A 27,147-nucleotide genomic window follows, 5' to 3' on the forward strand; every position below is an offset into this window, starting at 1 on the left:
CGAAAAACACGCGCGCACGACGGCAGCCGGTCGACCGGTAGGCAACGGCAACGCTACACACACGTTTCGGCCAATACCGGCACGGCGTTCGGCGGCCGTGGCTGCGGCACCGCTCTGTCGGACGGTAGTGGCGGCGGGGAAGGGGAAGGACGTGTCGTTCGCAGGCCGGCCGACCGATCGTCCGCCGACCGCCGGTCGCACGCGACATCGATATGTTGTTATTTGTTATCGTTATGATTATAATTTATAACATTATTATTATTATCATACCGCGGTATAGTCGCACCGCCGTTGTAGTGAATAGTTGGTGCGGTGCGCTGGTGATGTGGTGGCAGCAGGAAGCGCGCGGGGGTGGCGACGAAACCGCAGTGGTGCCAACGTGGACGTCGGCGGGGCGCGGGACCCGATCGATTAGGGTGTCTGTCCGCCGTCGCCGCCCCCGATGGCTCCCGAAGGGTTGAGCAAGAGGACTGAGTGAGCGGGTGACAGAGCGGAGCGGCGCGTCGCGCTCACTCGCCTCGCTCCGCACGCGACTACCGACACCGCGCCGACGGGACCGTGGTCGCGGGGAAGGGAGAACTTACGGGTCCAAATTCGAAACGCGTTCGGCTAGAAAAAGCCGCGTGGACAGACGAAAACATATTCTCAAAATAAACCTTTGCCCTCTCACTGAATCTTCAAAACAATAAAATCGTACACATGCAATCCCCAGATCGTTGCCTGTAAGAAAATCTGAACCGTAAAATCATAAAAATCGTATTCCATCTGGTGGCTCAGATGACAATTTATTTTTCTATAAAAAAAATAATACTTATCTTTACTGTTCAACGTGAAAAACAAATAACGTTTCAAATTGTCTAAAAGGCCCTGCAGCAATTGAATGAGTGGTTGTAATAATAATAAAAATATGATATGATATATATGATCAAAGGTTTATTTATTATCCGGTTATTTATGAGTTTTTCAATTGTAAAGCGGATATTTTGTCCGATTGTGATATATAATAATAATATATATAGTGTATACCTCTATATAACACATTATATTATTACATTATCTTGTTGAATATTGGTTTAATGTGTTTACATATTACCTATATTTAGTAGTATGTATATACATTAACGCAATACACGTGTAAGTGTCGCAGAATTTACAGTGAATGCAATTAGCAACAAATCACTAATTGGTAATTTACCATACTATACACCAACATGAAGGCTCCGATTTAAGTGATACATAAATTATTATAACAATCAAAAATACAACACCAGTTAACTCGTTTTCATGTTTGTCATAATTTGTTTATTCTTACTTATGTAGAAAGTAAATAAAATAAGCATTAAACGCACTTAAAATTCCTTTACCATAGTATCTATTCAAAATAAAAGGTACGTGCACTGTGTTATTAGTTATTACTGTACCTACATATTAAATCCTATAAAGTTAATAATAATATTATATTAAAATAATTAACAACGTACCTATGTCTTCTATAGAAGTGTGACTGCGGAGTGCAGTGTATCTGTTATATAGAAGTTTAAAATCTAAACTTAAGTTTAAAATATTAAATAATATATCTCGAGTTATCTCGTATAATTATTTATTATCTTGGTTTTACTCGTATATGTCGTAACCAAAAATCAATAACTAATTTAGGACTAACAGGCAACAATAGGTATTTATTTTTTTCTATTTGAATCAACGACGTCGGGAGAACTAGTTTAGTAATAATTCCCTGAAACTACCTACCAATTGACGGACCTACTGCAACAATCAGACCACTCCATTTTTTTGGCAAAATTAGTTTTGTCTTTCAAAATATAAAGAAAAAATCTCTATAATTGGGTGTAACAAACGAACATCTCAGATTATTTTTCATTCAATTAATGGTAACAAGAAGTTGGCCGATACTGAGTTTGAGCGTAAAAAACATACTGCTTCTTATATTTCAATCCTTAAATACAATTAAATGTTATCATACTTAAATAACATTTGTTTTAACTACATTTTAAATTACATTTTTATAGTTTGTCTTATATTTAAAATAATATAATATATTGCATATGACCAGATAATTAAGGTCTTATCTTTATTAATTATAATTTGTTATCTACACTCATCACATACAGAAATATTATATATTAGTTTCTGTATTGGACATTTCTAACAAAATGTAGACAATTTTTTATGAAAATTGAGTTGTTGCAGCTGTAGGCCTATCAAATGCATCTACGAAAAAAACTAAATTAATTGTTATATTATAATTGTTACGCCGAATAAATCCGGTCGGTTGATTTTAAATATTTTACTATAAATTACTTAAAAGAAGGATAAAAAATAAAAATTTTCAAAATTGAAAGAACTGCAAAAATACATATTTGTATAACTTATTTAATATTTATCTATATACCCATTTGTTTGATCTTCTTATCTGGATTCAGACGTTTCAGTATTCTGTAAAAGTATAAAACTCTGTACCTATACATCGTACTAAACGTACAACATGAAAATAGTTTTTTTTTTTGATGAAAAGGAAAATGTAATTTAACTTGTATTGAAAAATACTACCGGTCACAACTCACAGTATCCTAATTTTATTTACTTACGTTTACTTTTTAGACCTTTTAGAAAAACCAGACCAACAACTCCGAGCTATTCAGTTTTTCTCAATTTAAATAAATTATAGATTTATAAAAGAAAAAGACTGCAAGCTTTGTAGAAAGTTCAAACGCTTAATCCTCTGATATACATACCTATATGTAGGACGTAGGTCGTAGGTATATCATATATAGTGTATGTTTTTTATCAACATGTTTTCTATACATGTCATTACATTCCATTAAGACGTTTAACGTTAATATTATATTCATATTATATAAAATTCTTAACTAACATGAAGTTTTTTTTTCAACATTATATTTAAGTATTTGTATGTAATAATAATTGTATACTTACGACAAATCTTTCAAGAATTGTTCTTCCATAAGTATGTAGTATTATGATATATACATAATAATATAATATTATATTTATTTTATTATAACTCATCGGACATCGTGAAAACTGTAGCATATTTTAATTTACATTTTATATATTATGTTATATATATATATGATTTCTTTTTAATGAATTATTTTTAGAAAATATTTGTTTAGCATAATTGTATCTTACATACCTAATTTATAGTTAACTATGAATTTATATAATTAAGTTTTGACTAAAGTTATTAATATATTAACACGACTGTCAACTGAGTATCAATCGTATAACTATACTTTTTATTATCAATAATATTGATAAATAAATTAAAATGTAGGTATAATATATAATGATTGTCATTTATTATTGTACATAGTACATTTCACCATTTACTATATTATGAGCGATATAATATAGAAATAAACTTCGGTCGTGGCATACGCATAATACTTACATTTCAAAAGTGTTATAACTGCCTAGTTTAACTTTTTGCTAAAATTGTTTGATACCAAGAGTAAGTTTATAATAACTTGTTGCTTATAGGTGAAATAAACACGTCTTTTTTTTTGGCGGTCACAAATCATGTTTATCAAAGGACGTTTTTGTTCATTATCGTTAAAATAATTAAATAGCGCTAAGGAGCTCAACTATTATCAAACAAACGATATTTTTCTAACTAGTTTGAATCTCATGAAAAGCCTTTCTACCTCTCTATTCAGTTTATTTAGTTCTATAAAAAAAAAACACCAGTTTAAAACTTTATAAATTTATAAAAATATTTGCTTAAAAAAACTTTACTTAACTGTATTTGGTGATATTTAAAATTTTATATTTTTAAATTACTAACAAAAAAACAACAACCTATACAGAAATAACAGCGTTGTTAATAATTAAAAGATATTATTAAACGTAAAAACTTACGAAATATAACATTTTACTGATAACTAATAAGTATTATTTGATTTTGTATTTGCCTATTTTTAAATTTTAAATTATCTTTTAATAATTATACCTATAATGATGTTTTTTAAAAAATAAAACTAGTACCTTTAAAATATTATCATAATAGTAGGTACATGAAGAAATAAATGACAATATAATTAAGTAACTATTAAGTTTTTATATTTTAGGTTCAAATATATAATAAGTTGTGATTATAATTATTATTGTCATTGAAAGAGAACCGGCGACCGACGACGCCTTGATCTTTAACTCTAATTGGCACGAGGTGACATATTATACATTAATTTTATGAATATAATTTAAATATATATTTTACATTTACAATAATTATTCAGTTCCGTTCTTAAACGAACCATACCGTTCGCAATTTTTAATTTATAAATTATAAATATTATTTAAACTTAATGTATGAAACATAAATAAGTATTCTAAGAAACTTATATAGATATCCCACTAAATGTATTAGCGGATCGATCAATCGACTCATTTTCAAAGTAGATACTTGTGCTATACTCCTTTAATTCAACTTATGATGGATTAAAACATTATTTTAGGTACCTATACTAGCCTACCTATATTTATGCGCAGTTCGTATACAGTTAATGTTAATAATGTATTAATTATTATAGTTATCTAAATGAAACGGGTTGATTAAGTATATAATTAAACACGAGAGTTCATTGTTAAACTGAAGTTTGATAAATTATAATATAATCAACGACCATATATCTATATAGGTTTTTCACACTAATGTGTTTGCAAAGTATGGATTTTCGAATTTCCCCAGCATCGCGCGTACAACAGATACTATAATCTATACACTTTGTCTTTTGTCTCAAGCTATTTTCCGCACCCCGTGCACTGTGTACGTCCGTATCAGAAATGTGCGCATTCAAATATTCAATTATTATTTACGATACGAGAAAACTTTTGTCCGCCTATACGAATCTCCTTCAATCCGTTTACGGTTCACTCTGCCACAGATTCGAGAACACGCGTTTCATACCCCGAGTTATAGTCGCAAATAACTCAACACACGCATTTTTATGTACCTAATATTATATATTAAATTCAGAATTTCGGTGTGATTAGAATTTCGCGTTACAAAATAGTACAATATTACCACAATTTTTATAACACACGTTTCTGATAGGTAATCGTATAATATAATATTTAATACGCGTATACGCATAATAATATTAACATCAAAGTCCGCAATTGGTCGACGACTGCAGATATTATAGCTACACGCGTTTAATCTACGTTGACTGATTAGTTAGTCGGACACCTGTGTACTTTTCACATTTTCGTGATTACCACCGAGATTACATATATATAAATATATGCAGATATATACATACCTATTACATATTATACAGTTTACAGATATTGCATATACTAATATACTATACAGACGAAGGCACCGCAAATAAAGTAATCGACAAACGTTTCAAGAGTACCACTGTAAAAATGCTTTATTACATGTCAATTAAAAATATTCAAAAATGTATCAAAAACCTCACATAATAATGCATATTATGTATAATTATGATAATATAACCACACAAATTCATACCGATACATACTAAAATAGTATAATTATATTATACGAGTAATACAAAATATTAGAAATTAGAATAATAATAATTATTGTTTTTCTGAGCGTTGCTTTATTAATAATATTTAGCTAAATATTTATGAGTTTATATGACGTTAAGACAAATTGTTTATATAATATACAAATATTATCATCTATACTCAATGCTATTGTTTCGTTCACGGATTTTATGACTTAACATAATAATCATGGCTTACCTTTGGCTTGTGCAAGGATTTCATTATAGCCGAATTTCCTTTGCCCTGAAATCACACACAAATATGATTTTAATTAAATAGTTATATCATGTTTGGATTATATTATGTGGTATTAAGATTATTATATTATATAAAATGTCAATATTATCACTAATTTCACAATGTTGTAAATATCACTAAACTTAAAAAAAAAATATTAATTATAAAACCACTAAAGCTTTATCACATAATAGGTACTATCCTTATTACATATTTACATAATAATGAAAATTGTAAAATCATTGATCTGGTAAAATTAATATTGTTTTTTTAAACAATACAACCCACTATAAGTGTATATTAAAACGTAGTAGTTAACCAATATTTTAAGTACTCCTTGTCATGGTGCAAACACTTGACTTTGTAATATCGTTATTGCGGTATAATATAAAATGATTCCCATCGCTGTACACACAACGTTGTGCTATTGTATCTATAAACATAAACTCCATAATTGGCTTTCAAGAATTTTTCATGTTCTCAAAACAACACTATTTTTTTATGATATTTTAAGAAGAAAATTTAAATTGGGTGCACCTTTAGTTTGCCGGTACATATTTTGTATATGTCACTGTGTATTTATATTAATATATATAATATATTATAATATACTGTTACAATTGTCTATGTAATCGTCAATCTAATCAATAAGAGTTATACAATAAAATTGTATTATAAAATGTAATCCTATTATTCAGAATCAAAAAATAAAATATGACAAAATAATTATGCAACTAAATGTAAAAAACTAAAATAAATTATGCTTTTGGTTTCTAATGCATTTATCAACAAAGTACTATCATATTATTTAATGATTATAATAATATATACATAACATTTTTAAACAATCATAGTTTTTTTATACATTTCTCAGAAATCTGATTTTATTACTAATATTTTTATACGATTCTATTAAATACAATAAATTATACTTAAGGGGATTCGATACCACGATTTTCTGTTTTTGTCTAACACACGCTCTACATAGGATTTTAGACGGGTTCTTTGCCAAACATACCAATTGATCCAATGAAACTATAAGATTTCTAAAAACAGATTTGAATTTGTCGTCAAGTCTACTTGAAATCGACTTTCCAATATTTTTGATTTTTTGATTTTAATTTCTCCAAAAATTGAAATACGACAATTTATAAATACTTTTTTTTAATATAACATTTGGGGAATAATATCAAAAATGGGGGAAAGTCAATTTCATGTAGACTTGACGACTAATTCAAAAATATTTTCAGAATTCTTATCACTTCGTTAGATCAATTGGTATGTTTGGCAAAAAACACGTCTGAATTACTATGTCACGCGTGTGTTAGACAAAAAAAGAAAATCACGGTATCGAATCCCCTTAAAACTCTATAAATATTCTGTTTATGTACATAAATTTGAAAATATTATTTACTTGTTTTAACGAATGGTTCAGTATTTTACAGTTCTGAAGGTTTACCTTTTTTACTCCCAGTTACTCAATATTTCCTTCGCAGATAAATAATTACAACCCTTCTTCTCATAATTTATCACTGAATATGCTCGGCTATAATTAACGCTTTGCCGTTACATTTTTCTTTAAACCATAATAACATTTTTAATCGCTTCAGACTTTCAATTTCACCTCCTATAAATTTACCCCAGCCCCATTAACTACAGCGCCGTGTTCCTACAAAAAAACTTTCTGTATTAAACTCCCATTTCACATAATATTGACCTAAAAAGAAAAAATGGTTGTTTGGTCACGTCGGCATAGCTGCAATAATAATGAGATCGCCTTGCATAATATTATATTCCCGAAAATCGTGTGTATACCTTGCACTTCTCCCTTTTGCTGACCATGTTATCACTCAAATGCCGCGTGGAAAGTCCGGCAGCCCAAATGGTCGTCATTAATCCTTACTGGCCAATGTTTTAACCTATAGCATATAGGTGTATCAACCACAAATCACAATTTATCGTGACTCTGCTGGAAGCCCGATTCTATCTTAAGAAATACTCTATCATAACCTTCTCTAATCGCTATTGACTTTATACGTATTTAGCTTGGTCATGAATCATAATCGACTCCTACTGACTATACTACTTGTTTAACTCCCACGACATGTCTCTCCTCTACGGATTGAACATAAAGAAGATGTCACCTGAAATCTCCTATACAATTTAAAGGTAGCAATAAAATCACTAATTAAATTATTTGGAACTATCTAGAGCACTTAACATTTATAATATAATAATTATTTCTATTCCTAATACATTTTTAATTCTATTATAACTAGCAAAATATTTTTTTAACGTATTATATCTAACAATTATTCTGTTTATTCAAATTTATTCATATATATTTCAAATGTTCTATAGATATCAAATGTTTTTTAAACTAAAAACTGCTTTATAGTTTCATATCGATTTATTTTTCCCGAAAACATATATAATCGCAATTCCAGCATACATAAATTAATTATTCATATAATTAATATTTTAATTATAAGCCGTTAATTGATCTTTAGTTTATTCAAATTTTGTTCAAAGCGCATTATATTTTAGAATATATTACGACGTATTATAGTATATTTATATGCGTTCTAAGCTTTAAACCATACTAAACAATCAACTATTATCGAACTAGAAACTTAAGAATACAATTTGTCTCATTATTAATATAAATTTATCTCATAATATATAGGTTCTTATTATTCATAAAAATAGCGTTGCATAAAATAATATTTATATACCTCTTTTTTGTGTGTGTGTGTTATTATCCTGCAAAATCGAGGTACTATATTAAATATAACGCACCGTACATCTCGATGTTTCATTTAAATATTCTGAATATGTAGTTACTAGTCAGTATAAATTGGGGGTGAAGGATGTTTTAATTTCATATATTTTGTGTAAATGTTCAACTAATCTAATCATTTTAGGCATGTCATCCTGACGGTACAATATGTAGTCTCGATTTGCTTAAACTGTATTTCGTTGGTGTGTTTGATCAAAACAGACGTATGAGTCACATTTAATACATCAACCCGACAAGAAGCTTTTACGTTTAAAATTAATTCATGTCGAGTTACATCTACATAATATAGTGTTCGTCTAGTAAATATCTATATTCCACGTATATATAGTATTTATACCAAAAACACATTTACGTAATTTATTTGATAGTTTAATTTATTTTCATTTCACAAAAAAAAGGGTAAACTCACCACACGATTAAGCTGTTTCCGTTTTTCATTTGTACATCGTTTCCGGGACTAATTTGGTATGAAATAAAATAATTACGAATATATGTTTACAACGATTCAGTTTATCGTGCAACTGTGATCTGTATTCAGCTATATAAACTAATTTATCGTATGCCAAGCATAGAACATACAATTTTTATTAATGCCTCTACCATTTGATATACACACAAAACCACAATTATATTATAATTGTAATATTACGTAATATTTATAACATGTAAAATTCATTCTAGGTAGGCTTGAAAATTCAACATTAAATTACTTGAAATAAAAAAAATTGTGTAACAAAGAATGAAAAATACGACGAAAACATGTACTTTTATACACGTAGGTACAATGTACATTCGTAATTGGTTACTTGCTTGAATAGATATAAGATTTTTTCAAATGAATTTACAGGGCAAACATTTATTTAAATATTTTTTAAATATTTCTTCGACCTCAAGTAGTAAAACATATTAATTCTTTCCTAATATTTTCAGCAAAATACTAGAAAGGTAATATAAAAGTTGGTTAGGTATAATTATGATTCTACCTTCAGAGTTTCAAAATGTAATATGATTATACTATACGTCTATGCGGATATTTTATACAAAAAATAAATATGTTTTTTATTGCGACTTAAATTTAAATCATTATTTAGAAGTCAACCATTCGAGCAAATATGTATTTAACACACCGCAGATGAAAGTACAAATGTATCAGAAAAACAGCAATAGAACTTTTTTCGTGGAAAAATACGTGCAAGGAATTAAATTAATTTAACATTTTTTCTCGGGATTTTTCAAGGAGAAGGGAAGATTAAAGTTTTAATATAGCTTTGTGGGCAACTCTTAATTTTTCGCTCTAAAATTGTTTGCACTTTGATAAATCATTTTTATTCGAGTTAAATGACTATATTCCGTCTTGAATATTATATAAACAGAATAAAAAAATAATAATAATAAGTAAACTCTGATAAAACTTTATGATTTTGTTTACGTTTAATGACGCGATTAAAAAAGTAAAAAAAAACTAGTGCAAATAATAATTTTTAACGAGTCTGCAGGCACGCGGTGATCTCAAAATCGCATAGGTACGATTTTATATCAACAATTATTACGACACTCGTAGTGTACAATAATAATAATAATAATATATCACTGGCGATAACGTTTTCGTTGTAAACATACCTACATGTTAACAATATTATAAAGTCGCAATATTTCTATTTGGTTTCGCGAATCCGTAGTCCGTACACTATATATACACCGTGCCTACATAATATTATTTTATACATTATAATATATTATATTATATTGCGTCTTCTTTTACTCACTATCTCTGTCTTACACACACCTAACCTAAACCGACACACGACGCTGCATAAAGCGAACGTGAGCAATAATAATAATTATTAAGTTTATTATAATATACGGCGTGTGCGATTCGTGCGTGGCGCAACGTCCGAGTAGTCATTGTTAGAAGCGTGCACAACAGCACACACATAATATACACACGCGATGGTTTACCGACAAATGTGCCGCTGGCTATAATAACCGTCTATATAGGTACCGAGTCAATAACACAAGCCGTTTCAAAAAATGGGATCGTGGAGGATATGGTGACTATATATGGACGATACCAAAGTAAGTATACCTTTTCACCACCACTACCGCGCACCATCCACGAAAATAATAAAATACTTCCCTAGAACCTATTGTATAGTGAAAACAAACACCTATAAATTTTAGACCGGGTACATTGGTATGGAAAAATATTGTCTCGTCCGCACTCGACGATCACGCGATCGTTATTGCATCAAAATATACAACGCCTGAGTAACAAAGTCTGTTCCCGACCTTTTCCGAGCTCAGTGATATGTACCGTTTACGTATATCGTGTACCTACCTATATATAATTATAATAATAATATATGATATAGGATTACTTGCAGTATACTTTTATGCATATATATTAGGTATTATTTATTGCACTATACCACATGGGTACAAAAACACGTCTATATATACCTACATTATCCTTGTGGTAATTTTAATCACTTATATAAAGATAACCGATAAATGCGAGTTAGCATACTACTACCCATTATATTACATTATAAACTGCATTACACTTTTCTCTACAGAAAATTTCGTTATGACTTGTGAGCAATGTGTTTCCCGTTCTCCTGTTGAAGTTCCAAACCGCTCGCGTACCTACCAAAGTAAGTAATAAGAATAATATGTAATAAAAATAATAGGTTAGATGACCACTATGGGCAACCTGTTTCAATGCTTAAATATAAAAACTCACAATAAACGAATTCTGCAAATCAAAACGAAGCCAACAGAGTTTTTATATTATTATTATAATTATTTGGTTTGCGAAAAATCGGTCACTCAAACACAACGTGCAAATACTTTACAAAATCGGTTCATACTTAATATTGTTATATACCTATTATACCTATATAGTATATACTAATTACTAATCGAGTAAACACAAAAATTGACAATTTGAGAAGGTCTGCCTCAATAATCAATTTAGAAGATATATATACATACTAGCTGATCCCGTGCACTTCGTTGCCCGTTAAATGTATCAACTCTATATGACTTAAACTTTATTCAATTCGTTACTTAATATTCGGTGTATAGTATTCAAAATGTATCTTAACTTTTCCGTTTTCCGGAATAAAAATTCTGATACGCAGCAATACATTAACAGGTAGGCAGTCTACCTGCGGTAGATCGCGGGCCCCGTGCTGTTTGTACGTATGATTTAACTCTAAAGTATCAAATTTTTACCAAGTTTGTCGTTTGTACTTAATATAATCAATTTATACAAAATCTTATTCTAACCTAACCGTACTAAAATCAGATGAATGAAATAAAAAAAAAATTTTACCCTTTGTAAATATTAACCTATCTTCTTCCCAGAGGTCGACAATCTACTAACTAACTATATAAATACACAGACTATAACTATACAGACTAAACTCGGGAACTACTTATTAGATCTTATTTATCTTATTTGACAAAAGACAATAATACAAATCAACAAATATGCCCGATTAATCAATAGCAACCAATATATTATACACAGGTGGATTTTCACGTATTGGCAGTGAATAATTATAATCGTTAATTACTTCACTAAAACGCAACATTTTTGAAAATCCTTTCTTATTGTACGGTGAAAATATGAGAAGAACCTCTATTCCAAATTTCAAGTCCGTACGTTGAGTAGTTTTTGAGATACAGCGATCAGTGAGTCAGTGGTATTTGGATTTTATATGTATAGATAACTAATTATTGACTAACATTATCGGACTTTATTTATGCCTAAAACCTGCTTCGTTATATCCTCTTTCATTAAAAAAAAACTGCATGACAATTGGATAAGAAGTTTCGAAGCCAAACCGTAACAAAGATTTCCTCTTTTGCTTGATTTCAGTTTTATATATATAGATATATACTGTAGTATACTATTTTTTTTTTTTTTTTTTATTGATCTGAAATATACATCGACAACTAGGCCATTAGTACATGAATTTTAGATTACATTGTTAGTATTTTAGCATTTACATGGTTACATTAAATTAAATTGTACAATTCTGTTTTTTTTAAGGTAGTATACTATTATATAGCTGTAAACAATTGAATTGTGTATTTTATATGAAAAATTTCTACAAGATATGGATTGAATAGCCTGCAGGTCGCTGAAAGTGCGTAGAGTTGTAGGAGTACTGCGCTGGCAGAAGTATAGGTATAATAGGTATAATATATATATTATATTAAAACGAAAACAGCAGCTCATCCTACTGTGCAGTGAATAGGTGTATAGGTACTATATGTGATAAAATAATAATATTAAATTTAACCTACGAAAGGGCACCACGAGGGGGGTGCAAGGGGGTGCGATTGCACCCCCCCTGACTTTTCAAAAAAAAAAAATTTAATGATATTGAAAATATTTTACTATGCATAATTATCTATTATAATAGGTACTTATTTTACATAATTATTGTTTATCTATTATAAATTCTACCTAATACTTATTATTTAAATAATAACTGTAAACGCCTAGATTTTTTCTAAATTCTTCAATTGAATTTTCAATGAATTTGGTATCCTCTTCTGGTCTCTTTTTATGTACACTCATCATACACAATCCGGACAATCGGTCATCACCCATACTGGCTCTGTTCCAGGTCTTGACACGTCTCAAAGTACTAAATGAACATTCAATACTGCAGGTTGTTGTTGGAAGTTGCTCCGACCTTGATTACGTGGGCCACAGCTGAATAAAAATCTTTTGAAATTTTGATCAAATTTAAGTATTCAATAGAATCGAATGGCTTTGTATAATTTTTCCACATTTCATACCATGTTGTGGCTTCAGTCATAAAATTTGATGACAAAATGTTTCCATATAGTTTTACAATATCATTTGATATGCAAATAAACTGTTCTTTACTCATGTTTTTCATAGCATAGGGATTAAGATCCATTAGAGAAAATGATTGATTGTGAGTTTTAGAAAAACGATCTTTTAATGAAGATATGACTGAATCTAGATAAGGAACGAAAATTGTTATTCTGAAAAGCTCTTCATGGTTTGTAGGCGGATGATTCGATCTTTGAATCTGTCGTGCAGCTACTCGAGGGGACGTATTTCAACATCAAGTTCTTCGGCAATTTCTTTAGATTTTGTAAATATTACTATAAATTCAGTTGATGAATTGTTTCTATACAACTGCAGAATATATAGCCCACATTACTTTGTATTCGACGAAAAAAACAAAATAACTATGTATCGTCATATAATTTGAAAAAATATTTCTATGTATTAAACTAAAATTATTTAAACAGTCGATTTTTCCGAGTATAACGGGTGTCGCACGAATTCTGGTTGTTGTCGCACAAATTCACACTAATGACGCACTAATGTTTGGCAAAAGAAAATTTTGAAAATTGTAATTTTTTCCATGAGGGGGGGCTGGGGAAATGCTCAAAATGGAAAAACGATTTTTCCGAGTATAACGGGTGTCGCACGAATTCTGGTTGTTGTCGCACAAATTCACACTAATGACGCACTAATGTTTGGCAAAAGAAAATTTTGAAAATTGTAATTTTTTCCATGAGGGGGGGGGCTGGGGAAATGCTCAAAATGGAAAAACGATTTTTCCGAGTATAACGGGTGTCGCACGAATTCTGGTTGTTGTCGCACAAATTCACACTAATGACGCACTAATGTTTGGCAAAAGAAAATTTTGAAAATTGTAATTTTTTCTATGAGGGGGGCTGGGGAACATTTCTACAGCCCCCCATATATATTTTTGAATTTACGGTTAAACCAGTATCGCACAAATTCTGAAAATAGTCACACAAATTCACACTAATGGCACACTAATGTTTAGCAAAAAAAAAATGTCAAAAATTATATTTGGGGGGGGGGGGGCTGGTGAAATGTACGTTTTATTGACGGGAAGGGGAAGCTCTCATCTCTATTTGTATTAATGTAACTGTTTAAATTTTTACACCTATCGACAACCAACCTTCCTTGGTTATAAATAACAAATTAAATTAATTATCATGCTCGATGGCCACTAAACAAAATATTTTTGCATCGCCACTGGTGCTACTATATTGGTTTTGGAAGGATCTATTCTGCATTTCTGCAGTCCTAGCCACTGGTGTGTGTTTTTAATGATTTAATCTCTGTCTTATGGTCATAGACTGGTATATTTCCCATGATTTGCGTAGGTAGGTAGTAAATATCTAATCTATGTATAAACTATTAAAAAAAAACCTAAGACAGAAGAAATAAACAAATGAATGAATATTTTTTATTATTATTATCTGCGGTTAAGACTTCAACAGAAGCTACCTAGAAGCTGATTAATAACCAGCATATTATAATCAGTGGTTATTAGCCATAAATACATATAATATGAAACATAATATACAATATGTATTATATTGAATGAATATAAATATATAAACTATTTCCTAGAATGTTAGCTGTTGCAATTTAATGAGGACATAGTAAACTAAATTTAAAGTTACTTAGTAATTCTCAGTTTTCGCACTACAGCGCGTAAAGCAATATAGTACATGCTTGTTACAAAATAGTTCAATACCAATAACCGATGCTATGATTGAAATATTCATCTATAATAGTATAATGACGAATATAATATAACATTCATTTATAGATCCAATATGATGGGTAAATCGCATAGGTTATTAAAGCGAACATAATATATTATAATACCATAATTGAGTAACTGCATAGTGCGTATATATTATTATATAATTATATAAATATGTAACGTAGTATTGACCTAATATGGTATATTCGTTTACACCTCGGTTTACACTAAACATTATATTTTTGTAATATACATTATAATTTATAGAAAGTTATGAAAAATCAAACAGTTGAATGATATTACGTTTTTAAACTGTTTTCGGTAGACGGTAAACGATTATTTTAGAAATTCATTGCGATCCACATACAATTCTCTTGGTTATATTTTAAATTTAATATAAACTAACTCCACAACAGTGCCTCAATTCATAAACATTTTAGGAGACAAATCGATCAAATTATGTCCTTAATAATACTTACTTCCAACAACCATCACTGATGTGATCTGGTGATGGATATTTGACGACTGATCGTTTTGAACTGTCATGATATTATATTACCGTTGTACAACCTGATAGACAATTGAACGGACAAGATTGTTTTTCGTAAGCATTAACTGATTCAATTACATTAGCGAAGTAGGACAACTCTCCGATTCACTACCTCGGTTACCGCGAAAAACCAATAAAAACAGCTCCATCTTAGGTATCTTAGGCACGTGCTTTTTTTATTTTTTTACTCTTCATAACTACAATAATAATATTAAAACCATTAATATAATAAATCGAATACCTCCTTAGAAATCAAACTGTACCCCTCATCGATATCAATTTTAATTTGTTAACTACTTAATACTTGTATACCTACCTATATAAATATATAATGTATAATATGTATATTGTAAAATCTTAACATTTTTTTAGTTTATTTAAATTTATATTTGTAATAACAAGATTTTAGAGAAACGAAGAAATATGATATTTAATTCCAAAGTCAATGTCAATTCATATAAGTATCGTACACACAATATACAATATGGAACTCTACCTAAATATTTTTTTTTACAAATCAAAATTACATGAGACACAAACAGATGCAAATGTTTATGCAATTTAATTTTATCAAGCCAATAAATATATTTATTTTCATTTTTAAATTCAAATTTTATATTAAATTATATTTATAGTGATGTATAATATTATATGGAATGATTTATAAATTATTCTTTTTACTCTTTGATGTTTTGAGTATAGAGTTATTTAGTTAATTAAAATATATGAAATATAGTACCTAACGATGGGCAAGTTATAACAAAATATATGTAAATATACATATTTCATACATAAACTACTAACGAAATCTCTAATAGGTATCACATTTTTTCCATCCTAACCCCAAACGTGTCGGTTATAAAATAAAATAGTGTCGCTATATATTATGTAAATGAAATCGTTGACAATATTATGCAAAAATAAATATGAATATGCAAAGATTAGGTACCTGTATTCATTTTTGCAAAAACCAAATAAATCACATAAGTATTTGATTTATTTATTGTAATATTTATATTTATATTTACAGCTTAAATAAATGATAACCTTGTTACAATTTTAATATAAGTATAATAAAATGAAATAGTTATATTTAAACCATAAATCTAATCTATATGTTGTATACACATAAAAATAATTTTTATAGAGTTAATTATTTAGAATACATGCAATTCTTAGGCACTTTCTAAAAAAAAAACAATATTCAAGTTATCTACATTAAAAAAGGTTAGAGTATTTTACTTATTTGATATATTATATAATATTATACACAGGTACCTATATAAATGGTTTCATAAATAAGGTACACCTTTTTTTAATTCTATATTTCTATCCCCAGTTCGTTTTTACACGTATTCTCTTATTCGCAAAGCCACTTAGGCCAGGTTGCGAAGGGTTGTTATTACGAACATCGAATTACGGGAACCATAAAAATAATGAACGTATATCAACTGCGCGAGATTTCAAACTTTATGTCCACATAAGATAAGTGCTACAGTTTGTACGATGAAAATAAATAACTAAGAACTTCCATTCAAAAAATAAAAATAAAATAAACTCAAATATAAAAAATTCTAAACCGTTTATATGTTTAACAATATATTATGTTAACTTCTAAATTAATTTACACGTTGTGCTATTTGGAAGTTATGGGTAAACAACAGTTAACATTAAACATCATAAATGATCACAATAAATTCAGCACATAGGAAGGCCTTACCCTTTCTACAATAAATCACAATAGCGGTTAACATCAGATAATTGTGTATTTAAATCAACAACGTGTAGGTATAATATAATCTAACATAATATACAAAAATACAATAATCACTTTTTTGGTTTCTTCATACAATTATACATTGTAGCTGATACATTATAGCTGTATAGTACAGTTAATACTATTATAGATTATAGAAGACAAGTAAATATAGTAAACCGGTCACGATGAATGTCGTGCTTCGGTTGTTTCCATCTGTTACGATTACTATATTTTAAATTATCGATAATATCGACAGTAGGTATACAAAAGTATTAAAATTGTTATTTTGTAAAAATATTATTAGTAGTTTTCCTTTAGCTTACCACAATATGATTTAAAATTAATTAAGTAGTCGATTACTATTTCGTCTATAGGTAACTAGAATACTAAGTAATATTTCGAATAACATTTTTATGTAGGTAAAAGTTGGTAAATTTAACGAGTAGTGTAGCTTAAATTTGTGATTAGGTTATAAATACTGATCATATTTCATTTTAAGTTCGTAAATAATTGTACATAGGAACCAAGAAGTTGCGTGATTGAGGCATTCTAGTTTCATTATAATTGATTAGATTAGACTATCGTTTACCACTTAATCATACAAAAATTTAATTTCCTTCGTATAATATTTTACTTAAAACATATTATTATGAATTTATATTATTACCTATAGTTAAAATAAAAAAAATTTAAGTGTTTCTTTAATTACATTTAAAAAAATAACTTATATCTTCTTACACAATTAAACAATTTTATATTGTAAATAATTTCATTTCCACGTTAAAAAGTTAAAATAAAATAAAAATAGAAATCGTTATAGTTTCATTTAAATAAGCTTCAAAACTTTTCATGAAATATAAGTCTATAAAGATAATGAACTATAAAGTAGTTCATTATATTATATTTTATTGTTCAACACTCGTCACCGAGCATCAATCATTCTCAACATAAATAAATAATGATGTGTTTTGTTTGTTTTTAAAGTAAAAATATTTTTCAAGAGAAAATTTATAAAATAATGTATAAATCAGCCATATACAACAATATACGTTGATGAATCGTTCACCCTAAACCGACAATATTATAGCACAGGTATGAGATTTAATCTATTGAAAAATGTATTATAAGATAGATGTTTAATAATATACAATATACAATATATAACCGTAGATGTACACAAGATATTCATTGTAAAATAAGTGTGAAATACAAAAATTGAAAGTTTAACTTTGTAATCATACTTTTAAAAGACTATTCCATCATAAAGCTGTCACATCCTCATAAGACTTTTTTTAACAACTGCTACAGGTGTCTATTATGTTACACATTTTAAGCTTCAGAAAATCTGAAATTGCTTCTCCTAAATCTACAATCAAAAAAATTGATAAGACTTATTTATTCTATCCTAACTAAGCCAGCACAAAGATAAACTATATATTAAAAATATCTTTGATCGTGGCTAATACTGATATTTAACTGATAAAATACCTCAACAAATACAAAAATCAATTGAATGACGTATACCTAACTAATATAAAATGTGTATTACTGTGCTAGTTTATATTCAAAATCACCTTGTTAATATCGGTTAATTAGAAATAAAAAATTATTCGAAAAGTCATTTATAAAATGATAATAACTAATAACAACTATTATTATAACTGGGATATCCCCCACATTTATTATATATTAAACATTATACATAATATGTCGGTTATCCTTATCAGATATATCGTATATTAATGTGGTATATACCAACATTGAATAAAAGATTGGAACACTATAGTAACCTAAAAACACATAATAAATGCTTGTATTTACAGTTAAAAATTCCATGGGCATTATTCAATAGAACGCGACATTTTGTATGGGTTAAAAAATGGGGTCGCTTGTAAAAAAAAAGTTTGCTTCATAATTCTTGTGAAATACTCACTATTTGTCTTTTGTACACACAGAGTTCAAAAAATATAAACCATCATACTCATGTAAAATGTACAAGGAACATGCACCCATAATCTGTGTGATAAATATTACTACGAAACTATATTTTAATTTATAAAATATCAAAAAGTAATTATTCAAAATGATAATATTCAATAGGTTTAATTTGACTGTATCAAATTTAAACACGTTACTATAATACTATTTATATGTATAGTTTAAATATTTAATTAGTGAAGTAGTGTCACTGAATCTTGAAAATTTAATAGAAGGCTCCTAGGTTATTGTTTCAAAGGCAGATGAAAAAATTAAAAATTTTTTGTCACAGTTTTTATTTATAAGCATTTAAAGTTCAAATCTTGAAAAAATACGGAAAAATCACGAAAATTAGCAAATTATTTTGAGTTGAGAATTCATACAATTTTTTCTTTTTCAATCTAAAATTTGAAAATGTAATACAAGATTATCCATAAGTTCATCTACCTTAATCAAAAAAAAATTTCTACAAGAAAGTCAAATTAAATTTTTATGAGCGTTTGAAATTCATATTTTTACAAAATTTGATATTCACTCTATATCTCATGTAACGATTTTCTTATTTTGTTGTAATTTATTAAAAAACGTATGACTGTAGATACTTGAATATATCACTGAATGTTTGTATTAGCATTTTCTATACCATTTTCTATACATGATAACATTTTGAAAATAATTTGATTTTTTTTGAGCTGTTTGCGGACATTGTCAGTTTTCAATTTTTTTAGTTTTTTTTTCTATAAATATCAATTAAAATTTTATTTGTTGGGTAAAAAAGCGTGAAAATTTATTATAAGGCTCCTGATATATCGTTCTAATAGCAGTTGAAAAATATTAAAAATACACAAAGTTACAAGTTACAAGGCACAAGTTCAAATTTTGACAAAATTTATCAAATTTATAATTTAATAATTATTTTGTAGTCAAAAATTTATAAAATGTTCAACTTTTATAGCTAAGGATTGAAAACTGAAAACAAGGCTCTTAGGCTCCACGTAAATAGGTTATATATAAATTACTTTATTCACAATAATATCATCAAATATACTTGGTAATATCATAGGCTGACTGACCGTTTTCGCTCAGAATCGTTTTTCTTATACAATGTTATTATATCATTGAATTCAAATTTAACACCATCCATTACAGTGACCCACTTGTAACCTACTGTACAGCAGAGCGACATCCACTTACCTACCTTTTTAATTTTACTAATTATTTTAAAATGTCATTTTTAATACAAAAAAACTTGATATCTTCTTTTAAATTACAATTGATATTTAAAATAATCTACAATAGTTTAAATTTCTTTAATAATATTATATTATCAACTGTGATCTATTATTTATTGATAATTAATTGATTTTTACTAGAGAAGCATGGCAATTAAAAATGTATTTGTTTTGTTAAGAACTGATAACGGAATATTATAAATCTTTTTCCTTTTTGGGTTTTAACATAGAAACGCATCATCAATTAACTGAATTATTAAGAATAAAATAACATTACAAAATACCACTACATGAATTCTCATCATCATTATTAATAAATTATAAATCGTGTTAACTTCAAAACTAAGAACACGATTATTTGTACAAGAACAAACACTATAGAGTAAAAAAATAGAGACGACTTAAGCCGTATTATTCACATAAGCTCAATATTATAAAACGGGAATAAAACTTTTTTATCCACGGGTACAAAACACCAAAGACGATGTTTGTGTGTAAGATTTCGTGCAGATGCCTACGGCTGTTAAACCTCAAGCATAACGTCATACACTATTTTGTTCTGTACGTGTAACAAAAAACAAAATATATATCATACAGCAATTTGTAATGCCAGTAAAAGGGTAGCTATGAATTTTACATGATTATTTAAAATTCAAAAAGCACTATACTATATTGAGCTTATCAATAATAAACGGAAACATTTGGCGTACCGAAACATATTACGATCGTATCGAGTTTAACACGTGGTGGGCATAAGTAATAGCTGTGTATTATATTATAGGTATAGTCAACATGAGTATATTATCATATATTATAATTTATATTATACACAATAAAGGAATCGAGCAAAATTGTTTTCGATATTAATCGATAATTTATCGAGTGTAATATTATTATAACGTATTAGGTGCGTATAAACACACTATATCACGGTGCGTTATGTATCATATCCCCTTATATACTGATAAGTGTACATGTATATAATATTATATACCTACCGTGCATATATATAATAGGTACCTACATATCGTATAATCTACACGGCAAGTGCCCGTGGATACGCGTGTTTCCCATATTTCGTTTCTGAAGTAAAAAAATCTTTTCAACAGCGATAAACTTTTTACGACATTACTTAGCATAATATACGGGAGCGTATACGTATTGTCATCACACGCGATGAAGCTTCAGCACTATATGTACGGTATATAGTCAATTTCTCCGTCTGTATGTATTTACATGACGTGTTTTATTACTACCTCGATTCATCCTTAATTCGTACTTTAAAACTCTTGCGAATCACCGCGTCCCCGTCAAAGATGTATAATACTGGGGATAGATACGTAAGTATATTATGCGTACACGATCTAGGGCGGCGCGTGCAGTCTCGTCGAACATATTTTTAACATTTTTTTAACGGACGACGCGATAATACGATTTTTTACAACTTGAAACGGTTCCATCAACAGTCTAGAGATGTATACATTTGGCAGCGGGTGGAGCGTGGATACACTATCCTGCCGTTTTTTTTTTTATATATTCAGTTTAATTTAAAACAAAATCCCCCCACGACGAAAGCAACTTCTAATTACTCTAAGATTTAAACACTTTAAGTTATTGAATATTTATTATGACAATTTTTTTTTTTTAAAGACCACGCCTAATATATAAAGGCACAAATAAAAGGTAAAGGTATAAGAGGTACAAACTTAAAATCCGCTTTGAATAAAATTTGTCATTAGTACTCATAACTGTAATACTTATTATACTGTCGTCTCCGTCTAACACACAACATACCAAACCTGCATTCAGCAGTTTCAATATTTTTGTGTTGTTACTTATTAGTTTTAATAGTAAAGTGAATTGATCTCCCTAGTAGACAATAGAGTACCTAAATATATTATTAACTTTTGTATTTTTTTTTTTTTTTTATATATATACAAATATATTATTATAATCACTATTATATGTACCTAGCGCAATAAACATGAAACACGGGATAAGGAGAACCTTTAGTATGCATTTTCAGTCAAAAAATACGCCGTCCCTATAAGTACGAACAAATTTCACCACCACCTAATACTAAATATATGGAAAAAATTACAACAATAGGAATATTGTAACCATGAAGTGCCAAAGTTTTCCAAAATTGACTTGGAACATGACCGTTCAAAAATTATCTTTAATAACCCAGTTGAAGCCCAAACAAGAGTGATGGTTGGTTCCTCTGATGGTGGTGGTGCTAAAACTATATAGTTTAATAATATAACGTCTGCACGACTAAGACAGTTATGAGTATACGAAAGGGCCCGTGCAGCCTCATAGTTGAGACGAGGTTGAATATATATCGTATGCTATATGCATATATAATTACCTGTATGTATATAGGATTTATATTGTTAACTTTTAATCAATAATTATTAACTATTGAAGAAAAGCAAACTTTCCATAATAACTTATGCAGTAATGTGCCGAAGTTTTGAGGGCCTGACGGCGCGCGTATACTCGTGCTCTCATACATCCCCCCTCCCCGATAATCAAAATATATTATATACACAGGGTGCGTGACGAAGATATGACACGAGGCTTACCATTTACCGTAATAATATGTACAAGGGCGACCGCTGGGGGGGGGGGAAAGGGGCCATTGCCATTATATAGGTGGCTATGAAATCAAATCAAATAGAGAGCTGAATACTCTATTTAACGAGCCCAATATAGCTGCCACACTCAAGAGCCAAAGAATAGATGGGCTGGACACGTCTGGAGAGCAAAAGGTCATCACGAAATGGAAACCGAACAAAAGCCGACCGAGAGGAAGGCCTAGGCAACGATGAGAGGACCGAGTTAAGGAAGACCTCAGGATACTGGGAGTTATGAACGGAGAAGAACTGGCAGAGCACAGAGAAGCATGGAGGGTGATGGTGGAAGCGGCAATGGGCCTATAAACGGCCTAGAATAAGTCTATAATAATAATAAAATTATATAGGTATAAATATTTCGTACAACCTGCAAAACGTCGGCGGTGACGACCGGCAACTTGTACGGCAATCCGTACGGGTGCGGGTGTTGAGGTGGCAGTCTGGTGTTGATTGCGCCGGTGACGTGCATGCAGTTCAGTTCGGGCGCGGCGGCCGCATTGACGTCTTTGACTTTTAAATTGCTCTTGAACGGTTTTTTGACGGCCGACGACGAGGACGACGACGACGACGACGTCAGATCGGTGCCACCCGCTGTCCGACCCGCCGCAAACATCTGGTGCTGGTCGAGCGCAAACGTGACGCGTTGCGGCCGGCCGAACGAACCGCGGCCGCCGGACGATGACGACGACGACGCGGACACCGGGCGGCCCGTGGCCGTGAACTGGTCCGCTTCGGCCACGGTGACGGCGGCCGGCGGCGGTAGCAGCTCCTCGGCGGACGCGGTCCGCTTGTTTATGAACATCGGCCTGGACGTGGCCTGATGCTGGCCGCAGTTGCACGACGACGACCGGGGTGGCCGGCCGCAGTCGACGCCTCCCAAGCCGCCGTTGTGCAGTTGCATGTGGTACGCCGAGACCGGTGGCGGTGGCGTGGGCGGCAGCCCGGATGGCACGATGCCGGCGTTCTGCAACTGCTTGGTGCCGGCCGCCTGCAGCTTCTCCTGGATGAACGCCCGCTTTGCACCAAAGTCCGGATCCCGAGCGGCCGCAGCCCGGCCGCCCGACTGCATAGTGTGGTAGTGATGGTGGTGATGATGGTGGTGTACAGGGTTCCGGCCGTCCGCACTCGAACACCGTTTTGTGAACTTTTTGCGCCTGTAATCAAACGACGGTTCGCTCTGGGTCGACTCGACGTCTGTCTGGACACCCGACGGTGGAGCCCACGACGACCGCACGGACGAGGAGAGCATAGTCCCGAACCGTGACTCGGTGAGGTTGCCAAGCGATTGGCGCCGACACGCCGCGTCAAGTGTGGCCGCCGCCGACGATGGCAGTATTCGTGGACACGGTTTGGCCACCACGCCGAGCGCCTCGGCCGCGCTGATCTTCCTGCCGTCCGACGAGCACTGCTTGTTCTGCTGACTGCTGACGGCGAGCAGTGCGGGTGACGAGCACCGGCTGCCGGCCGAGGACCGGAACGACGACCTGGCTGAGTCTTTGGCCGGCGGCGGCGAGCTCTTCTTGTCTTGCACGGCCACATCTGCCGGCAGGCTGCCGCGCTTCTCGGCTGGTGGCGAGGACGTGACCGATACCGCCTTTATCGCGCTGTCCGAATGATGTCGGACCTTCTGCGGATGTACGTTCTTGACCGGTGACTCGATGGTCCGCACCCATATGTCGGCCGCACCGTCATCCTCGTCGTCGTCGTCATCGTCGTTGTCGTCGTCGTCCGTGCTCTCGGCCAACGTGGAAGTGCCCGAGTCCACTTCCACGGGAAGCCTCTGGTCAACGATCGTGCCGGTGATGACCGCCGACGGTTTGACGGCGCATCCACTTTCAAACTTGCTGATCAACGCCGAAGCGGACAGGTCTTCGTCCGGTTCCGCGGCCCTTGGCGACGGTAGTATGTGTGGCGGGGGAGGTGGCAGGAGATTAGTGTCCACTTCCGGAACAACGGTGTGTGGCGGGGACGGCGGCGGTGGCGGAGGAGGCGGTGACGGTGCGGTGACCGCCGCCGGTTCCGGTTTCTTGCAGACCGGTTCCGCTGTTGCAGATCTCTTGGCCGGAACAGTGGTCAGTCTGGTCTGTTCGCCCCTGGGCGGCACTGGAGGCGGTTTCTGTTTGGTGGTCGCCGTCGTCCCCTGTACTGCAACCGCGGTGGACGTCCTGACCGGTGGCGTCGGGGCGCCACTGCTACCACCGCCGGTGCCGGCCACAAACGTGTGCAAGACGGACGCCGGCACTGGCGTTTGTAGTTGTTGTTGCTGCGGTGGACGGTGGTCGGCGGCGGCGGGTGAGGCCGCCAGATAAGTAAACGGTTTGCCAAACGCCGCGGCCGGCCGCATAGTGTCGACGGCGACTATACTTCCGGTCGGACCGTTCTTGTCGCCGAAATATCACATAAAATTCACGCGTCCACGATCGACCCGACGGACGGACAGATGCGGTGTTCGCGCGCGTGCGGCGGAGGAGATTCAAAAACGGAAACGCTCACGCACCTCAGGAGGTGGTGTAACAATAATATTACAGTGTGCGAATGTCGCGGCGGCGGTGGCGGAAAACGCGTGCGGCGAAAACGTCGACGGTGCACAGTGGTGTGCGCGCCCCTCTCGAGAGAGCCGCCGCGTGCGTTTGCGTGTGTCGTCGCGAACTGGGGACCCGACGTGAGCAGCGCGGACAACCGTCGAGCGGCGGCGGCGGATCGAACGGCCGGCCGTGCGCATGACCGTTGCAAAGGAGCGCGACGTGCCGCTCCGTGGGCCCGTGCAGGCGGCGGGACGAGCAGGAGGTCCCTCTGTGCGTGCGCGCCGCGGAGGAGTAATACAGCAATTATACCGTGGAAACACCCCGTCCCGCAGTTCGCGCGGCGCTATTATATATATATATCATATACCGTCGCCCTTCCACGCGGCAGCAGCTTTTCATCTCCGAAAACGCATATTTCCTCCGCGCGAAAAACCTAACCTATAACAACACGTTACGTGCTGTATCACACTATTATTATTATTATTATTATTATTATTATTATTATTATTATACACTCTTTCGATATCGATCAACTGTACATACATAATACACGACACGCCACACGCACGGTGTATGATATATATGCACAGCAGCAACAATACCGCCGCCACCGCTGCCACCACAAAATATGTCGTTTTTCGCAAATATCTCTATGACGTATACGCGTGCGAGCACATTGTTTTTGAAAACGTTCCACGTCGGGTGATGTGTTATACGTATTCTTATTAGTTCGAGTATATATTTTGTTGACGTTGTTGTTGTGATTGTTATCATAACTATTGTGGCTGTTGTTATAGGCCAGCGATATAACACCTGTTTGAAGTGCACTTACATGTATGTAGGAAGTTCCGCGACTATGGCGTGTGAGCGATATTATATCGTTTTCCTATCCAATACAATAACTGAATCATTTCTATAAGACTTCCGTAATAGAGACACGATTTTTGACAGTGTACCTACCTATGTATAGATTATAAGTAGGTATTCTTTATTACTATTAACTGTTGTTATGATTTAGTATAATAATTATTCTAGATGATTCCCGCGTCTCTCTGTCCCGATTAATTTAGGCAATGATAAGTAATTTTATTCCAGTTAACAAACTTATATTTCTTTAGGATTACCTACGTTTTTAATGCATTTTTATTCTTATTCGTTAATAGTACATACCGCCCCCGTGGCGCGATGTTCTCGTTGACGAATTTATTCCAGTTATAATATTATTATTATGTCGATTATATAAATATGACTTAACATAATTCAATTATTGGTGGACAATATT

General features: G+C 32.6%; 2 protein-coding genes across 4 annotated transcripts in view; one reads left to right on the forward strand and one right to left on the reverse strand.

Moving 5' to 3' along the window:
- The window catches only part of LOC132952409 (uncharacterized), a 217,122-nt gene extending 191,131 nt beyond the window's left edge, over positions 1-25,991 (reverse strand). Inside the window, exons 1-2 of the mRNA XM_061024703.1 lie at positions 23,708-25,991; positions 5,758-5,802 (exon numbers count right to left, since the gene is read on the reverse strand). Of these exons, the coding sequence (XP_060880686.1) occupies positions 5,758-5,802; positions 23,708-25,684 (2,022 nt within the window). The 5' untranslated portion in view covers positions 25,685-25,991. The remainder of the gene's footprint in view (positions 1-5,757; positions 5,803-23,707) is intronic.
- Positions 10,244-27,147, forward strand: part of LOC132952410 (uncharacterized) — a 30,619-nt gene continuing 13,715 nt past the window's right edge. For 2 of the 3 annotated variants that reach the window (XR_009665464.1, XM_061024704.1), the window contains exons 1-2: positions 10,244-10,672; positions 11,173-11,250. Coding sequence is in view for 2 of the 3 variants with exons in the window: in XM_061024704.1 (XP_060880687.1) it covers positions 10,645-10,672; positions 11,173-11,250 (106 nt within the window). In the remaining variant the exon portion in view is untranslated. The remainder of the gene's footprint in view (positions 10,673-11,172; positions 11,251-27,147) is intronic. The other variant, XM_061024706.1, reaches the window with a different exon arrangement.

The sequence above is a fragment of the Metopolophium dirhodum genome, chromosome 9 (assembly GCF_019925205.1).
Source record: "Metopolophium dirhodum isolate CAU chromosome 9, ASM1992520v1, whole genome shotgun sequence".
In the NCBI taxonomy this organism is placed as follows: domain Eukaryota; kingdom Metazoa; phylum Arthropoda; class Insecta; order Hemiptera; family Aphididae; genus Metopolophium; species Metopolophium dirhodum.